Below are 19,529 nucleotides of genomic sequence, written 5' to 3'. Positions count from 1 at the left end.
GTTGCTATAGAAATATATAGGAAGACAGAATTTCTGCGCTGAGGAGCTTTGCATTTTAAAAATCATGGAAGGTTTGGGGAAAGAGATACAGACCATAGAAGGAAAATGACTAGGGTGATGGCCACCACATGCCATGTGTTCCATCTCTCTTTTTTCCTCCATGTTCATTTTACTTAGTACAGAAATTTAGTTTTAGGTGTTTTTAAGAGAGAGTAGTAGGATCGGTGCCAATAGGCTACACAGATATTACTGGATTCCTGAAAGGGAGATGAGCAATAAGTGACATAACTAACAACAATTCCTTAAACATTAAAATACACCTGCATATGTGATGCTGGTTCATAAACTCTAAGCCTCTACTGTAACATTTCATTTTATTAACAAATCAATGCATATCTTTGCTCAAGATTATTGTAGTGAAAATTAAGAATGTGGTGCATGTTTATAAAATTATTTTTAGGAACCATCCTATTTTTTCATACCTAGTGGTTCCTCATGCAACATAAATTCAGATATAATGATGTTGATATATTAGTTCTTTGTTTTAATATACACCTATGCTTAATTTTGAAAATAGATAACCTCATGTTCTAGTATTATATTTCTACCCAAATGCCAAGTGTCCCATAAAGATAGACACGTATCAAGTGTCAAATTAGCTTCAACTTACATTCAATAATTAAATCACCTGAATCAACCAAATCTAAGTAAGACAGAAAGTCCAGCCCTGGCATAGTCCTAGATACATCAGTAAGCCTACAAAGCTGTCTTGATCTTAAGCTTATGCTATGAGAAGGCCTCCAGATGTATTGCTCACCAGGGTGGCATGCACTGCTGGAATTCCACAATGAAACTGGATACCCATTTTCAGACAATAGTCTATCAGTGCAAATAGTTAGGGGAAATGTTCATAAATATTAATTCAAATTTTAAAATGATTTTTGATTCAACCATGTTCATTCTCCTTTAATGTTTGCTTCCTGTGAACATCTGAACCAAGTTGCAAAAAGCAGCTAAGATTTTCAAAAGTGGCTAGTGATTTGGGCTGCTGAACTTGAGACATTTTAAAGGATCCCAATTTTCAGAATGTACTGGGCAGTCACCTTCTGAAAGTCAGGCCCCTTTAAGGTGTCTCTCATATTGAGCACTCAAAAATGGAGGGACCCTAAATCACATTTGAAAATCTAAACTGCTACATTTTTAGTTTAAAAGCCTATTTACTGAAGATTAATTTCAAATTCCATATTTCTATTTAAAAAAAATACTTGGGTTGCATTGTGTTGGTTGGTTATATCAATTAGCCAATTAGGGAAGAGAAGCAACTTGAAGTGACTTATCTAATTTATCAGCAGAGTGCAAACTGTGAATAATAGTAGGATATAAACAAACTGCAGTCCAAGAAATTGCCATTGAAGTAATTTATTTATAATTTCAAATAACAAATAAATGTAAGAATTTCACAATCTGTTTGCAGTTTATATGCAAGCAGAAGAAAGGCAAAACTCACCAAATGCATTATCTGCTTTGAATGATTATTTCAGCGTTAGAGTGATCCACTCAGTACAATCAGCTTCTGTGCAGGTATGCCCCACTCTCCACTGGAAAGCAGCTGCTTCCCATCTTAGTGCATGTGCACTGAGAACATGGGTCACTTGATCCACCCGTTCTTCTGAATTACCTTTCATTGGAAAGGACTGAGCATCTAAAGGTGCAGTCAACTAGTTTGTGCAGCCCAACACATCGACACACCTGCCTGCTTTAATATTATCCTAAAAGTAATATCAGTCGCAGTTTTCAAATCAGTTGTAATGTGTAAATGGTATCATCCACTTCGAGCAACATTCAAATGGTGGCATTGGGCAAAGTACCAACAAAAATGGCACATGAAAAATAAATAATTTTTGGAGAAACACTTTATCTATAATCCCATCATGGAATGCTATGTTTTTCAGCTAGAACCTCAGTTAGCTGCTGTGTAAGTGCAGCTATAACTTTGGAGACTGGTCCAATTTATACACACAGCAATTTACATACCCAAAGGAATCAGTTACTTTAATATGCTAGTTCCTCCACTTATATTTTTCTCTTCCAGTTCTGTTCGTGTTTCAATTAGCTGGATGATTAATTTAAATAGGGAAAAAATAAAAGCCTACTTTCTTAGAATATTTCAAGTTCTCATTTTTATACAGATGGTGAGGATCTAGCAAGGTTTAGTAGCCATACATCAGACCAGGCTTGTCGATAGTATCCGTTCACATCTGCAAAATAGTAAAGGAACTTGCCCCTGTTTTTACATCTTTTTTTAAGTTTAAGGCCAGTACCTACAGCAGCTTTGCTAGAGGTTTCTGAACATGTGACTCCCTTGTGATTATGCAGCAATTATGCTTTCATATGCACACTATAAAGGGTGATTCAGATTCTCGTCATTAATCTTCTTTGACCAGCCTATACCTAGGAAATTCACCTCCAATTGATCAGCAGTGTTTAATTTAAAAACATGAGTTCTACAGCATGGCCCTCAGACTGTAGGCTTACGTGTTTATCATGCTTTAAAATAATGATCTTTTTAAAAAATTGGATCAGCGATGTGCCAATTTGGACAGAGTGATCATCCTCTCAAGGGTACTGAGCCATTCAAAATGATTTAGTATGAGAGGAATTCTATACTATGGTGTACGTATAATGCCTGTTATAACCCCTTATTAAAGTCACAGAGGCCTCTAATTTAAGGGCACTTAAATACAGTCATAGCTAACAATAATGGTTAAGTGTAAAAGCTGACATTATTTTGAAACCAAAATATATATAAAAATGAAAGAGTGAGGTATCATGTTACTATAGAACCCCCCTAAAAATTATTGCTGTAACAATATAGAATGGTACTTACCATATCATGGTCAGAAACAGGCCCAAAGCTGGTGACAAAGATGTCAGTCTTCACTTCAGTTACACGCTCTGATGAAGCAGGAAATTAGGACAGTGAGTGTCTATCAACAGCCTTCATTAGATCTAACCATCACAAATTCTCACCCGAATAGAAAATGTATTGGCTTTGATTAGCTATTCTAAAATTGGTCTACAATGTGGGCTTGATAATTTATTGCTTATAGATGTAATTTCACATCTATGTAATTTCAGTATTTCCAGTATTTTTTTTCAATGCGCTGTCACAATACAGCTTTTTGAGACATGAGTTTTTATGCCAGATGTTGAAATCTCTTTGCAGACAGGTCATAGTTCTGCTGTTAATTAACTCTTTAAATGAACCTTTGACTAATACACCTGCTTGTTTCAACAGTATAAAGAGTACTCAATAGCTAATGTTGGATTCAAAACTCATCTCATGTGTCCATATTAAGTTCTACATTAATTAACCCTCTATTTGTCTGTTATGTATATGCATGTATGTTACATATTTATATAATACACAGAAACAGAGAGAGAGAGAGAGAGAGAAAGACAGAGTAAATACAGTATTACGTGAAACAAAAGTATTTTTATCTGCAGGGGTTTGAGGTGGCTGCATTACTCATGAGTGCAATAGACAAGAGTGAGCCATGCAAGCCATTCCAAAGAAATGCCAATTAAACCATTATACCACATCTTCATGTGTTCTATATATGCCTCATACTGCAAACAGCTATTTTATAAATGTTTTAGATTTAGTTGTTATTGACAGTGCTGTTTGAATCCATTCATCATCCCTACTGCCAGATTCCCTTTGGGTCATGAGAACAGTAATATAGGCCTTTAAGGGAGACAAAAGATTAATAATAACTTATAAACCTCTACAATTTACTTAAAACTCTGTGTATGTGTGTGTGTGTCTGTCTGTCTGTCTGTAGTGGAGTCTCCATCTCTGGCAATGTTTAAATTAAGAGTGGATGTTTTTCTAAAAAATATGCTCTAGGAATTATTTTGGGGAAATTCTATGGACTGTGAGGTATAAGAGGTCAGATTAGATTATCACAATGGTCTCTTCCTGCCTTGAAAACTATGAATCTATATTCAGTTCTAAATATTGCCTATCCTAGACCTCAGGCCAGTGAGTTTTGGGGGGAATTTCCAAATGTGGAAGAAGGAAGAATACATTTCTCAAATTTCAAATAAAATGACAGTTGTAAAATGTCAGTTGTTGAGAGGTCTGGAATATTAGAAGTAGTCCCAGAGAAAATAGATTAAATAGACATGGTGCAAGAGAGGTGATCAAAGGTCCATGATAAAGAGTATTGTCACAGGGCTTTGTGTCAGGAATCAGGGCCTGCAGCTGAGGCAATCTCTGGGCAACCAAACAACTGCAACTGGCCTGTAGTAGGCTGCCTGATTGGCTACACAGTCTGATTGATTGAAGGAGTCAGCAGACTGACCCTTAAGCCCAGCAACAGCAACAGCTGAGCAGCTGCTCAAAGCATTTGCCCATGGTTGCAGTAGTTCCTGCCCCAGCTTAGGACCCAGGAAACCTGATCCTAACCCTTGGCACCAATTCCTGACCACTGACTCTTGCTCTAACCACTGGATGTGACCACCCACATCCTGTTCATTGACATGTTGAAACATATTATAAAGATATCACATACATTTTACATTGTACACACATTCCTTCAAAGTTGTAAAACAATATAATAGCGAAATTACTGATGTGAGAGACCCCTCTTCAAGTTCAAACTGATTTCATTTTATTGGACTTTGGTGGACTAACTCTTCAATAAACATAATTTATTGCACCTGGGAGAGGACAGTAGCAAAAATAAACTCATGTTCAGCAATAAAAACAGTAGCATTAACAAAGCACAAAATCTATATACATGAAACCAAAAGTTATGACAAGAAAGCATTAGTTGTGCATATTAATTTTATTTATATTAATTGAAAATATCTAAAACTTCTAAATATTTAAAATCTTATTTTAAAATATCCACACATTTTTAGTGGTTAATTATCAAAAGGTAATATTAGTTGTGATGTAATCCATTATCATAGCTAATGTAACAAACAATGTTATTGCATCTTTTTAGGAAGTCATCGGAGAATTTAAATAGCAGAAAAGGCAACCTCAAACATTTCTTTAAAGAAGCTAAAGACTGAAATTTCCTTGAGCTATTCTTAGTCACACAAAGCATAATATTACAGCTGTAGCTGAATTTCCTCCTGTCTTTTGAATTCTAAGACTTTTATAATCAGGACTGAGTAACATGTAAATACTACAGTGACTCCATTGACAAAAGCATTTAGATGATGAAATGTCCTCATTAATGGACATTTGTAATGGATTTGTGTCCTTATCAACATGGTCTGCAAGCATTTAATTGTTTTAAATAAATTTAAGGACTCCCTTGACATCTAACTGGTTCTTGGCTTAATGTCAAAGAAGTTCACAGAGGGAATTTAATCTCAACCACTGGAAGAAGCATATGGTTATTACAAGAAGTATTCAATTTAGATTGAGAATGTTCCCACTTCCAGACTCTACCTCTTACAAAAAAACTCATGAGCTGAAGGTAAAACAGCTGGCAGCAAAAGAAGATTCAGGTTCCACATGGTGCATTAAAACATTACTGAAAAGGTCCCCAGCATTAAAATACCTTTAGTTGCTGGCCACAAACTGTTCTAGCAGCCACAGACCAAATGTCTGTAAAGATATTATGACATGCCCTAGTCTCCTGACCAAAACCTCTACTTCCAGGAATTGGGATGTGGTAGTGAAGGAACTGTTATGTTAGCTCTAATCCATATGTGGACGCCAATACAAAAAGGGAACCTTCAAGGATTTGACTCATTGGATTAAAATTACTGTACATTTGCACCAACGGACCAGTCCAAAGGAAATTTAACACACCAGAGAATTAGTTCAGATGATTATTGCTCAGCAAACTATTAAAACCAACTGCAATTCATTATTTGCTGTCCACTTCAGTGCTGGTCTTAGATATCATAACACTCAAAAGGGCCTCTGTCTGATGGCAGAACATGTGTAAATAGAGATTGGACCAGAACCTCACCAGGTGTAAACCAGTGTACACTAGTTGAGGATGTGGCCCACAAGATATAAACAAACATCATCCAGTATAACATAACTGCAGCTGAAGCAGTTGTTTTACTAATGATATTGAGATGAAACCAATGTAAATGCTAAAAATAATGAGTAAAATAAGTTTCTGGCTCAAACACAAACAGATATGGAAGTAAAATGCTTCGTTTTAGCTTATCAGGAATTTCATTACTTTATGGGCTTATGATAGGATCATAAACTGAGAAATAAATGAAAAATTAACATTGTGCAAACAACAGGAAATAAGCCAACTGTGCTACACACACATGGAAAATGTCCCACTTCCTTGGAGAATTATGTAACTTTGATATTTTTAACAGCAATATAACTTCGCAATTCACTAGAGAATGAATGATTGCAAGATTATTCTCAAGAAGTGGAAGATTAATTAACATGCATTCTGCAGCATCCAAACAAATCCTTGGCACATTGCCTGCCCTGAGAAATGAAGGTTGTGACTTAGACTAAAATATAAATCATTGATAGATCATCAAACCCATTGATGCATTCTTAGGACATGGGGACAGACAAGGATCAGAATAATTCTCAGCATGTTTTTTTATTGAAAGATATAGATAATGGCAGTTTATCTGAGTAAGAAATGAATAGGATCAGAGGGCTGGATTCTTCTACCCTTATTCACATTTAGTGGCACCAAATAATTTTAATTGGACTTCTCAATTTGAGTAAGAGTGTCAGAATAGTAAATAACTAGTAGCAAATATCTCCAATGGCCAGAGATTGCACAGTAAATGGGGAGGTTCTGAGCTACTATAGTGAATTCTTTCCCACGTGTCTGGCTGGTGGGTCTAGCCAACATGCTCAGGTTCTAACTACTCTCCATATTTGGGGTCATGAAGGAATTTTCCCTCAGGTCAGACTGACAGAGGCTCTGGGTTTTTTTTTGCCTTCCTCTCCAGCATGGGTCACTTACTGGTTTAAACTAATTTAAATGGTGGTTTCTGTGTAACTTGAAGTCTTTAAATAATTGTTTGAGGACTTCAGTAACTCAGCCAGAGGTTATAGATCTGTTACAGGAAAGGATGTGTGAGGTTCTGTTGCCAGGAGGTCAGACTAGATCAGTGGTGGGCAACATCTGTCCTGTGGGCTGCACGCAGCCAGTCAGGGTAATCTGCTGGTGGACCACTAGACAGTTTGTTGACATTTGCATGGCCGCCCACAGCTCCCAGTGGCAGCGGTTCACTGTTCCCGGCCAAGGCAGCTGCAGGAAGCGGAGCAGGCCACAGGGATATGCTGGTCATCGCTTCTCACAACTCCCATGGGCTGGGATCGGTGAACCACAGGTACTGGGAGCTGCGAGTGGCTGTGCAAGTGTGAAAAAACTGTCTGGCAGCCCACCAGCAGATTACCCTGATGGGCCGTGTGCGGCCCATGTGCAGCAGATTGCCCATCACTGGACTAGATGATCGCACTGGTCGCTTCTGGCCTTTACATCTATAGACTGAGACCACAGTAAGGACCTCAGTGTTTTACACACAGATATGGCCTAAACCAAAACTGTGGGTGAGTTCAGATCTGATTCCAAAGGCAATTACTATAGGTTGCTCTGATCTCTAACATGAATATTTACTGATATCATTAGTATCAAACTGTATTTGGAAAGTTTATTGTCATTGCTTATACTCTAGACATCATGTACATTGTGAAAATAATGTGTCCTGGGATAGGGAGCTGTCAGAGTCACAGAGTGCTTTGCAGTATCCATGTCCGCATATATGGTTTTACAGTAATTATACCCACCTAGTGTTCAGGAAGCTCAAGCATATCATCTAGAACCAATAACTCTTATAAGAGCCTCAAAACAGTAATCAACAAAATAAGTTTTACCTGTTGAATGAAACAAACACAAAAATTTTTTGCTACATAATGAAGTGTAGACTAAAGTAATGATAGAATAGAATGTGAGTAACAGTAACCCACATGGGATCTCCAATTTATGTTTGAGCAATATCTACAAAGATCAGAATCCATAAGGAATATCAGGCTAGATCTTTCAGTCAAATCCACTCTTCTTCTTCCATACTTCTTCCATGGAAGACCTTATGAAGGGGACATATTACTTTTACAATTGTGTCAGGCTGAAAGGTCACAGATCCCAGTGAATCCCTCAGGTGGCAGGGGAGGAATGCACTCGTGTGGAAGGAATAGCCTAAAACCCTATAGGTGAATGTGGTGTCACCCTATAGATATCAGGGCATCTGTGAAGAGTGCCTGGCCCTCTGCATACCAACCTAGACTCCCCTTCCCAGTCTGTGGCCTTCCACCCAGTTCAAAGATGTCAGCTGCCCACACCCTCAGCCTCCATGTTCACTAGCCCCAGATCAGAAATTAATGGAGCATTCATTCCTCCTGGAAAATCTGAGGTTTCCCTATGGCATTTACAGCAGTTAGTCCCTGTCTCTATCACCACAGACATTTATCTTGTCAAATTACCACAGAACCTCAAAAATTTGTTGGTTAGGCAGACGGGTTACTGGGCACTTAAGGCTCCACTTCCACTCCATATGTTGCCTCCTTTCCATTGCTATCTCTGTACCTTTGATCTGTTTTCCACCATACAGGTGAAAGGATCATAGGAACCAATTTGTTGCATTTAGTCTGCTTCTGAACATGTTTAGTGATGGGGCTCAGGTAGTTCCCTTAGTAAATGATTCTATTATCTTATTGATTTCCCTCTTACCTTTTTTCCTAATGTCTAAGTTGATTTTCCCTTTTCCAGTCTGTTACTCCTCCATGCCCCATTGCTTCCTTGCCCCATTGCTTCCACTAAATTATTATCCCTCATATACTTATAGACATTTACTAGGCTGATCTTGAACATAGTCTCTCCTGATCTTTCTTTTGTGTTTGCAGTTTTTTTCCAGGCACAAATAACTGCAAATGTAGTTTTATGTCCACATTTATGGATGGACACAACTGCTGCTATTTACTGTAGATGTCAGAGAGGCAGACATCTAAATGACGATGTGGCTTGAAAGCTTGTCTCTCTCACCAACAGAAATAGGTCCAATAAAAGATATTAACTCACCCACATTCTCTCTCTTCATTCTGTGCCACAATTATTTACAACCTGGAAATTACAGGTGCAAAATATAGAGCTGCTTTTTAGAAATCATATCCACGCTGCCATTTTTTTTCTATTATGTGCATTTTCAGCTACTGTGATTTAACTTCATGGGTCATCAGCTCCAATATTTTTAAATCTTTCTAAATTATCAACCTTTTTTAAATGTCAAAGTGCTCAAAGCTGTACACTCTACCTTACATGTGGCCTTACCAAGGTTGTCATTATAATCTCCATATCCTACAGTAAATCAACATATATGCTGTTTAGGTTTTCCATTAAAGGGAGATCCCGGAAGAAGATCTAATAAAGGAAAGTTCCCAAAACAAAGTGGGACTTAGGAATGAAGCCACACATACTGAAAAAAAACTCTAACTGGTACAAAATCCAGCAGCTCTGCTGCTCACGTCCTGCCAGTGCTCCAGTCTTTATCCCAGCTCCCCAATGAATATGCGGTGCAGTGGAAGGTATTACTGTATTACTTTTTGCTTGAAACATACAACTTATTGCTCACAATTATAGCATATTTTGGACTTATTTGAAGATGTTTTCAAACAATGCACAGTCAGCTGTGGAGTTCCTTGCCAGAGGATGTTGTGAAGGTCAAGACTTTAACAGGTTTCAGAAAAGAACTAGATACATTCATGGAGGATATGTCCATCAATGGCTATTAGCCAAGATGGGCATGGATGGTGCCCCTAGACTCTGTTTGCCAGAAGCTGGGACTGGGCAACAGGGGATGGATCACTTGATCATTACCTTTTCTATTCATTCCCTCTGGGGCACTGGTGTTGGCCACTGTTGGAAGACAGGATACTGGGCTAGATGGACCTTTGGTCTGACCCAGTATGGCCATTCTTATGTTCTTATGGCTTTTTTTTTCTTTGTAATAGTCTTCAGGATTCTTCAGTCATTCTTAGAAATACGTTTGAGTAGAGAAGTTGAGATATTCCCACAACTAAAAAATGTTACATCATCAGAATAAATAAATACTATAGCCCAAATCCTTGGCTATAGATAAGCAACACACAACAGCACTCAGAAGATAGGAGGGAAGTGTGAACAAAGAAGGCTTTATGCTAGTTTTGTGCTCCCCGAATCCTAGGCCAGCTCTGGCCAGCTCTATGCCAGGCTGGTCTCTCAGTGTAAGCTGGAGCAAACTCAGGGCTGTCCAAACTCAACCCAGCTGTCAATGACTCAGAGGAGCTAATATAGTAGCTGGGGACCAGGAATTGGTACGCAGCTGGTATAGGAGATACTATACTGATTCCACACCAGTGAAAGACCCCAGTTACACTGGAATGATCATCCCTAGCTGTTCATGCCATTAGGTCCAGTAGTCACTGGCATTGTTTCCAAACAGGACTGGAGGATATAGACCTATGCATACAAATAAACTAGGGTTCACTCACTAGCAATATCTAGTTGTTTAACCCTCTGACAAATTGCATTTTAAATGCATTATTATAAGATTACCCTATCCCATTAACAATTTCAACAAAGAAAAAGAATGTATTTCCTTTTTCTTTCCCTTTATCAATTTCTGTTCATACTCCTAGAAAATTTTAAAGTAACTCATGGTAGGTGCAAAAATCAAGTAAGAATTTGCATAAATATTTGTACTGAGTGGGGGGAGGTCATATGATGTCAGGTTTTATAATATATTGCCTTTCTCATTGCTTTCTATGGTATATGCACTTACTGTAGCAGTTGACTGAAATCTAAAGTGGCATTAGTCAAGGATAAAGAAATATTTATTTCCCGACTAATCCAAGGATTTACATGAAAGCAGGCAAAATATTAGTACATCAGGTGAACAAAGTGATTACTTGTTTTGTTGCCTATTAGCTTCAAAATTACATTTGAAATCCTTACTATAGAACAATCCATTGCGTTTTGTGGTTCTTGAAGTTTAAAGATAATCATCCCTGAAGTCAATTAGGCCACACATGAATTTGACCCAGTGTTCAAGGACTGTGGTAAAATGGAAGAATTAACAGACACAAACTGAACGCACATACTTGTTTATATCTGATTCTTTTTGCATGGTTAGGGGATAATATATTCATTCTTTTTATAGAAAAATGTTCTTTACAATAAATACTTCTGTTTGGAACTCTATTGAAAACTAATAGATGAGGGAAAATATATATATTTAATTTTATTTTTTTCCCAGAGAGTGGAAAGGAAAATAAATTGTGGCATCTCAAAGGTCATCAGTTCAAAATCATTGCAAAGAACAAGTTTATATCTGTACATGTAGAACCTTTTCCTTGAAAAGCCATCATATAAAACCAAATGATGGATCAGTGTGTTATAGCAGAACAGGACCAAGTATCAATCTGAATGCAGATTTCCTATTCTGTTTGTGAATTCTAAGTACAGTGTATTTCCTGCTAAAGAAACATGTAGAGTCTTAACAGCACTATTATACAAGAAAGGATGGCAGTTTAACTCTTCTCCCTTTCTTTAGATTTGGATCATTAAACTGAAAACGTAATAGGCATCGTGGAACTACAGAGACAAAGACTGGTGGGGCAAATCTTGATACCCTTACCTAGCCAAAACCCTGTAAACTTTACTGAGACATTTGTATGAATACGGGTGGCAGAATCTAGCCCTTAGGGTCATATTCTGTTATGACTGAAATCAATGGGAGTTTGTTTGTTTGCTTTAAGAGATCAGGCTTTTATGGCCCTGATATATAGTGCATTGAAGTTAGTCAAGTCCTGGGCCAAATTTTTTGTTTCTCATTCATGCAAAATTCAGTTAATGTTTTGTTGAACTGAGAACCACATAGTCTGTCATAATTTAAAAGGTGTGTATGTGTGAGTGTTTACAGAGGAATGTGTTACTAAAATGTCTTTTATAACAAAACTGTTGTATAAACATGCAAAACAAATATGAATGTAAAAACAATCACTTTAAACTTAATTTTGCTCTAAGAGGCAACCTTCAAAATGACAATATCACACACCTCCCAGTCCTGGTCTCAGGCGGTTATCATAACCATCCAGCAGACGATCCAGTATTCTGGTAAACACTGTAGTATTGTCTTTAATTTCATCTTGTAATGAAGTTTGTCCATAGCTGAAATTAGAGAGCAGTTAACATTATAAATCATCAATTTACCAGTAACCTTACAAAACAATAATTCCAAAATCTGCTTAATCTTGCTTATACTGACTTATGGAGACAAAATATCTTCCATAATACCAGATTGTAGTGCATGACATAGTCCTTTCTCTTAAACATTTCCTTTTTAAAGAACACATTTGCAATACAAGCTTATGTCAATACCAGTTCATTTTTACAAATAGAAAGTATGTGAAACTTGGGTCCTTTATTGCTTACTTCATTATTCATTAATGGCTATAATTTTTCAGTTTATATTCCACAATGACATATGTATTTATCAGCAAATGATAATGTGTTAGATTTATAATGGTTATCAAGGGCTCAGATTAAAAGAAACACATAATATAGACTGAATGGAATTTCAATACTAATAATATTTGCTAAAATAAAGAGAAAATAAAAAACACAGAGATGCATCCTTCATAAACATGCGTGCAGCCCAACTGACATCTGTGCAGAGCTTATTATTGGATCAGAGCCAGAACAAAACATTTACTAATAAGATGAAATCGTTAACAGACATACATATTTATCACTTTCTTATGCTTGCACATTTTTGCTTTCCTTTTTCCATTAGCAGATTTATATGAGAAGAATAATTACAATTATTCCATGCAAGTGCGTAATCAAGCTATGTGTTGACAAGGAAACCTTTTTCTGTAAACCTTCCCTCCCAGGTTCCTAGTGCTGCAGTCCTAATTCTGACAGAAGTCCCACTGAAGTCAGTGAAAACTTTTGTCTGAATAAAGATGGTAAAATCAAAGTCTTTGAACTTGATTATTGTATTCTCACTTAAACTGGTGTACATCCGGATGAAGTATATTGTAGTCAATGGAGTTACTGTGGTTTTAAACAAGTGTAAATGAGGTCAGAATCAGTCTCTTAACTACCTGAAGTCCTTGCCAAATACAGGCCATGGCTAATTCTCTTGAATCACCTATTATGGTTGCCTTGAAGCCAAATCTTGTAATCCTTACTCCATCCATTACCATGGGAAACTTACATTAGGCATGTGTCCAGTCAGAGGAATTTGGCCCTTTAACCCATATTGCTTTCCGGTACATAATTTTATCACATACATTATTACTGAATCAAGTAACCAATATGATGAAGCTGCAGAACACCTTTTGTAGGGTGATATCATCTTGCTGAAAACTATTACACTCTTGTTCAGCATTAATGGGCATTAGTAAAGGGGGTCAGCATCTGCCAGCCCTAGTTGTTCTAACCAGCCTGGATTGCTTTATAAGGAAGTAATGGTTATGTAAAAGATCAAATTATTTAAAAAAACTATTATTTCCTTTAACCGCATCAATTTAGTCTTGTCTGTAGATCCCACATGCATAAAAATTACTTTGTTTGCATTACTTTTTCCATGGGACAGAAAAATCACTGTTACGTTAATTTCCAAAGAGGTTTCCAATAAAGGAAACTACAGATTCAAACAACTAACAGAACCTGTATTCACAGGGTTTTAACCACCATTTTATTTCATGTGTAGTTTGGAAGGTCATATAATTCCTTTCATTACTAGGAATGTGTAAACAAAGATATCTATAGCTCTGTTTTTAATTAATTGAATAAAATGACAAATACCTTTCCCATTGAAAAATTATTAGTAGATTCTAGCACGTTTCCTTTCAGCTACCAAAAACAGCTACCATAAACATAAAATATTTCTAGTATGATGGGGTTCCTTTTTAAATTGATAATTTAAATTATATGTGATAGATGTAAATATTTTGAGACATCTTTTCAGATGTTACTTATATTTTAATTAACAAATTAAGCTGGTGTATTACACTCTTTTCCCAGATGCATTATATGTTAAAGGATCCATTCCCAAATGCATTACATAGAGCTGTGGTACAGGATTCTTCTCTGGATTAAATTCTATATAAACATTCATTGTCAATAAACAAACTGCTGTGCATACATATCTCAAGGAGAGCAGAAGGCTATCATGATTAAGGTAAAAGAAAGTTCGCTTTTGTAAGGCTGATGAGAATAAATAAATGTGTACCCTGGGGTAAAGGAGGGGAAAGAGTGATGGACAAGTGGCAATGTAATGTGAGAGGATGTGATAAAACATAATTATGTCATTAATTGTGTTTCTGGGTGTGGAATTTTAAGTACACATATCTATTCTTCACATTATTTTTCCAATAGCAAATGGGTTGAGTGGTGTTTTGGTTTTAATTAACTGACATATCAGTATAACATGAGCAGTTTGCACAAGTGTAACAGATAATACATTACAAATTCCAAGTAACAGTGATTTTTTTCCACTGTAGATTATCCAAACTCAGGAAACCATTTTGGTAAAATAGATCCAACATTGATTTTTATTTTCTGTGAACAGAACCATCTGATTGAAAACCTGCAATCTTTCCACATAAGAGAAAAATTATGTAATTAGAATACTATATTTGCCAAGGAATTAACAAAAATTTAGTATTAAAGGCAAGTGAAGTTGCTTTGGATAAAATGACTTCATAAACAGATATATTTAATGTGGAGTATGTATATTTTGAAGAAAATATCAAAGTTACTGTATGTGACTGGTGGTTTCATATTAAACCACTGTACAATAAAACACTGTACACTAACTCCATCTACAGGTCATTATAATAGTGACACCTCATATAATTTTTCAAAGGCAGTCAAATGAATTTTAATTCTTACTTTAGAATATACACAATTAATATATTTCCAGTGAAACATAATTTCACAAAATACTCCAGCAAATGAAAAAACAAATGAAATACCCAAAGAATACTTTAAATTCTCACCTTTCAGACAGATTTTTAAATAAGGGTGTTTTTTTAAAAATATTTCTTGTTTGTTCAATACATATATTAAACTGTATACATACACTGTTTACATCTCTATTTTTTAGAAGAAACACTCATGCAAAATAGACCTTTTTATCCTCTTGTATCTATCTAAGCTTTTCTTGTTGGTCATGAGATAAATTTCTCTAAAGCTGCTGAATAAAAGACGTTAATGAAGACATTATAGAAATCTGTGTACAAAATATTTTCTAAGGCTTATCGTTGACAGTGGGAAAAATATACCTTTAATGATGGTTATTCATTAGGTAGGATAATAGATTGGATTTTAATGTTTTAAAATACAATAAAATATATCTTTGAGTTCCCCCCTCCAGTGAAGTTTGGATTGTAATTTCCTTTTCAAGTGTACTCAGGTTTAGCCCATAGGTTTAACAATCAAATAAGATAATTGTATGATCATGAATGGTACTAATACTAATGCTAACTCTAACAAAGTTGGTTTTTTTTAACATATAGATTAAACAGCATGGACTTTCAAACCCAAGATTCTGTGGTGGGGCCTGATCCTGCAAATTTTTAGGCATATAAGCCTTCTTTGCCACTTAGCAAGGGCTAGTTTCATGAGTAAGGATTTGCAGGAACCAACACTTTTTTTTTAATTAATTAGGACCCAGTCCAGAATCCAATGGGAGTTTTGACACTGATTCCAGTGAATGCAGGATTTGGCCCAGAACACTGAAATAAAATGCCTTCATTACACTTTCCTTTCTATTTGGTTCACAGTCACAACTGAAATATAGAATAAACTCTCATACTCTTTATCTTTGAGTAGAAGGGACAACGTATTATTTTCTATGTATTTAATTGATATTTTAGCTTTAATATGCCTCAAATAGCTTCTGCTGAAGACTTTCTTAATTTTAGCATAAAGATATTAAGCAAACAAATTATAGTTTACTTTCACTCTTCATTATTGAGATTTAGCTGGGATTTGAACAAGGATTAACTTCCCCCAATATACTTAATAGAGTCTAGACCATGTGATAGTTGTTTCTTATGCCCTTACAACAAAGTAAAGGTTCCAAGTGTCTATTTTTATAAAACAAACAAACAAAAATGTTTAAAATATTTCCCCCCACCTTCTTCCAGACAGTGTATTCAAAAGCAAGGTCCAGGCCCAAAGACAGTCACAAAGTGCTAGAATGCTCTTCATGATGGGCTCTGAAAGCTGGAAAGGAAAATAAACAACACTTGCATTAAAACGTCATTTTGGAAAACACAACAGGACTCAAGTAACTTTAGCTAAATAATTTGATGTCAGTTAATGACCTCACAGTGCTATGGCACGTCATTCAGAGTAAAAACAAAAATGGTGTCCCACCCATTCATCTCTTTGCCTTCCTTTTTTGGACTTGGAAATATTAGTGTTTATTTACACACACACTGCAATTGGTTTTTAATCTTGTTTATATTACTTTTCAGCTTTAAAAAGAATATAGATTACTGCATTAAAGTGCTTAGCCCCAGGATAAGTTTAAAAGGCCACTGTTCAGTATCCTCCTGTGTTAACAATGTTGAGGTTTTTCATGATATTGTGAATAACCAAATACAATTGCTTGTTTCTTGCCTTTTTTTTTTTTTTTTTTTTTTACCTGCTTGAGTGCCGATGTGCTATTTAGGATCTCTGCTAGTGACTGAATGGAGCAGAGCATCCCTGGTTATAAGTGCTTTACCTGGGTATTATGGAAACAACTTTCTTCAGAGACATTCCTGTTTCTAGTCTCTTGTTTATTGAAGCATCATTGTGTAACTAGTGTAATGTCTGGAGTCTCATTCTGCGATATGCTGCTAAGTATGCACACTAATACCTCTGTCAGGCTAAAGGACACACTTTATTAATCAAACCATGTGCTGATTGCCTACATACCGTCTTCTAAATCTCTAGCCATTCTCACTGGCTGATGCTAGGAAATGTCTCTGCGTAAACAGTCTTTTTTTCCTGCCTCTCCAAATGGCTCCTGATTTATTTATTTATTTATTATCCCAGGATTTAATCCAAACAGATTGTAATTAAAGTAAAAAGTAAGCAGACCCTTCATTTTTTTCCCCAGTAAGCCTAAAAACAAATTTTGCTGGTATTTGTGGAATCAATGTTCAACATTCAAATGGCTGGCTAGATGCTGCTGTAGGTCTCTCTCTATATTTTTGTGTGCTGGAATCCAGTAACTTTCCAGTGTTCATGAATTTTCAAAAAGAAAAAATCTAAAACCTGTATTTTCCCCTAAGAGTCAAAATGAGGAATGAATTGGAATATTTAAAACGTCTGACAAAATGAACAACTCTACATTTTCCTGTTGTTGTACCTTTAAAGAAATCTACCTCAATTCATTGCACTCTCTCAGGGACAATCTAAATCAATAAAATACCATTACAGAGCATCATATGAGCAATGAAATACAATTAATGTGTTTATAATGAAATGATCAGAAGGTAAACATTCAGTGGGTTTGAGCTAATCTAGGTGGATGTGATACAGGTGAGTTGGATGTAACAGGAAAACAACCATAGATCTTATCATTTAAATTGCACTATTATCATGTCGCTTATAATATAAAGATAACATCTGTAGTCTCAAAACCACCATCTCCTATTACTGTTAACTTTTGTTTTTGCAAAAGGCTCCTCGTGTAACAAAAATGAATCAATCTCAACTACCTTCTTTGATCAGATGGGCTCTCCCAACAACCCCCCACCCTTAAATAAAACCATCGAGACATTATAATTGCTGGAGAAGTAAAGTTTCTATCAGCCTAAAAAAAAGCAATGCAAACATACAGTTTAAAGAAGCATTAGGCAATTCCAGTTCCTCCAACCTCACCTGCCCACTCCCACTCCAGATATTATTTTAAATGTTCTTCAGTTTTCCTATTCAAAATGGGAGAAAGACTCACACATCTCTGATCATTTCAGTATCGTCCATTGGAAAAAGATGCATTTTAATGCTGTTCTTGATCTATGCTGAGAGATTTGCCTTGTTCTGAGGCTCAGATCTAGACATGTTTTCCTTCCTGCAATTCAACTTTTGTATTCTCCCCACCTCTCCCTGAGAAAGTCATCCTTTCCCAACCCCCGACAAATATTTTTTCTAAGGGACTATTTTCAGATCTATTCGTGTAAAAATGCCCACCGATCGCTGCGGATTCTCAACCTGGGGTGAGGGGACGGAGATGGGGGGAAAGGGATTGAAATGCACCTGCTGGGGGAAAAAATTGTTCATCTATATACATAGATGTGATTCTAGAAAAACCCGAGCGATCAAAGGTCTGTTAGCGATAAATAAGCAGCTCTTACCTAGAGCCCCTCTGGGCACAGGTTAGCAGAATGACTGAAAAAGTCTGCCAGAGAAAATCGCTCAAGAAATCGGGGCTGCTTGAAGGTAAGGAGCCTTTAGAGCGGCTGAGGCTGTGCTGCTTTCCCCGGCTCTGCTTCTCAGTCACTCGGTCTCAGCCATCATGGATTCTGCCGATGCTTCGGTGTTAAAGATTTAACACCCAAATTTCTTTTCCCAATATTCAGACCGCAGCTACACAACAAAAGCTTTCTCTTTACCAAGACAGTAGTAATACGTCCCAGGGTAAACCGGATGTGAAATAGGCTGTGACTTCATGCCAGAGAGATTTTATTTTAGAAAGGAAGGTGGTACCAAGCTCTCATCTAGAGACCAATCCGCCCATTTTTTTTATATGCAGCACAATTTAACTTCCAGTGCTCTCGCCCTAATCCCTTTCTCTCTGGCTGCAGACTCAAATCCTTCTACAATCTGCAGTATTATTATTATTTTCAGGGGGAGGGTGTACGGTTGGGGGCTGGGAGATTACACTTGCAATTTACAAAACACCCTATTTTAAGGCGCGTGCATTAAAAATACAACCGATCTGCGTTAGCATTCCACTTTTGATCAAATATTTAATAGCCGTATAAATATGAATGAAGGCGAACTAGGAAATATCGAGGAGGCAGCATAATGTGTTCATGTGTCCATATATATGTATACAGGCATAGGTAGATGTAGGCACAGATACGTACAAAGAAATGCATTGCGTTGCCAGTTAAACCGAAGTAATATGCATTGTAGATGAAGCCCGTAGGAAATCAGTTTAAAGCCTTGGCGGGGGGGGGGTGTTCCACCTCTTTATGCACATTTAATGGTAGGTGACAGGTTTGTCTAAAGTGGTCTTTGCTGTTGACGACATGGAGGGAAACATATTTAAGGGCTGTTCCTAGGGGTGGGGGAGTAGCCGTGTATAGAAACTCGTGTGTGTGTGCATAGATGAGGGGGGGAGAAATCTGGATCCCGTTCTGTTTCCAGACTGTGCCATTTACCATAAACGCTGCTAAGATGAGAATATTTTATATCAATTAGAACAAATATCTCCTGCTCACCAAGCCTCACCCCACTCTC

The 19,529-nt window shown here is 36.7% G+C and overlaps 1 protein-coding gene across 1 annotated transcript in view; it reads right to left on the bottom strand.

The window, feature by feature from the left end:
* The window catches only part of GABRA1 (gamma-aminobutyric acid type A receptor alpha1 subunit), a 52,574-nt gene extending 33,692 nt beyond the window's left edge, over window positions 1–18,882 (bottom strand). The window contains exons 1-4 of the mRNA XM_030573366.1: window positions 18,419–18,882; window positions 16,207–16,295; window positions 12,112–12,224; window positions 2,888–2,955 (exon numbers count right to left, since the gene is read on the bottom strand). Coding sequence (XP_030429226.1) covers window positions 2,888–2,955; window positions 12,112–12,224; window positions 16,207–16,280 — 255 coding nt within the window. The 5' untranslated portion in view covers window positions 16,281–16,295; window positions 18,419–18,882. The remainder of the gene's footprint in view (window positions 1–2,887; window positions 2,956–12,111; window positions 12,225–16,206; window positions 16,296–18,418) is intronic.
* Window positions 18,883–19,529: the final 647 nt, after the last annotated feature.

Source organism: Gopherus evgoodei, chromosome 8 (genome assembly GCF_007399415.2).
Source record: "Gopherus evgoodei ecotype Sinaloan lineage chromosome 8, rGopEvg1_v1.p, whole genome shotgun sequence".
Lineage (NCBI taxonomy): Eukaryota > Metazoa > Chordata > Testudines > Testudinidae > Gopherus > Gopherus evgoodei.
Note: the sequence above shows the minus strand (reverse complement) of the source record. Positions and strands in the feature narration are given on the sequence as shown.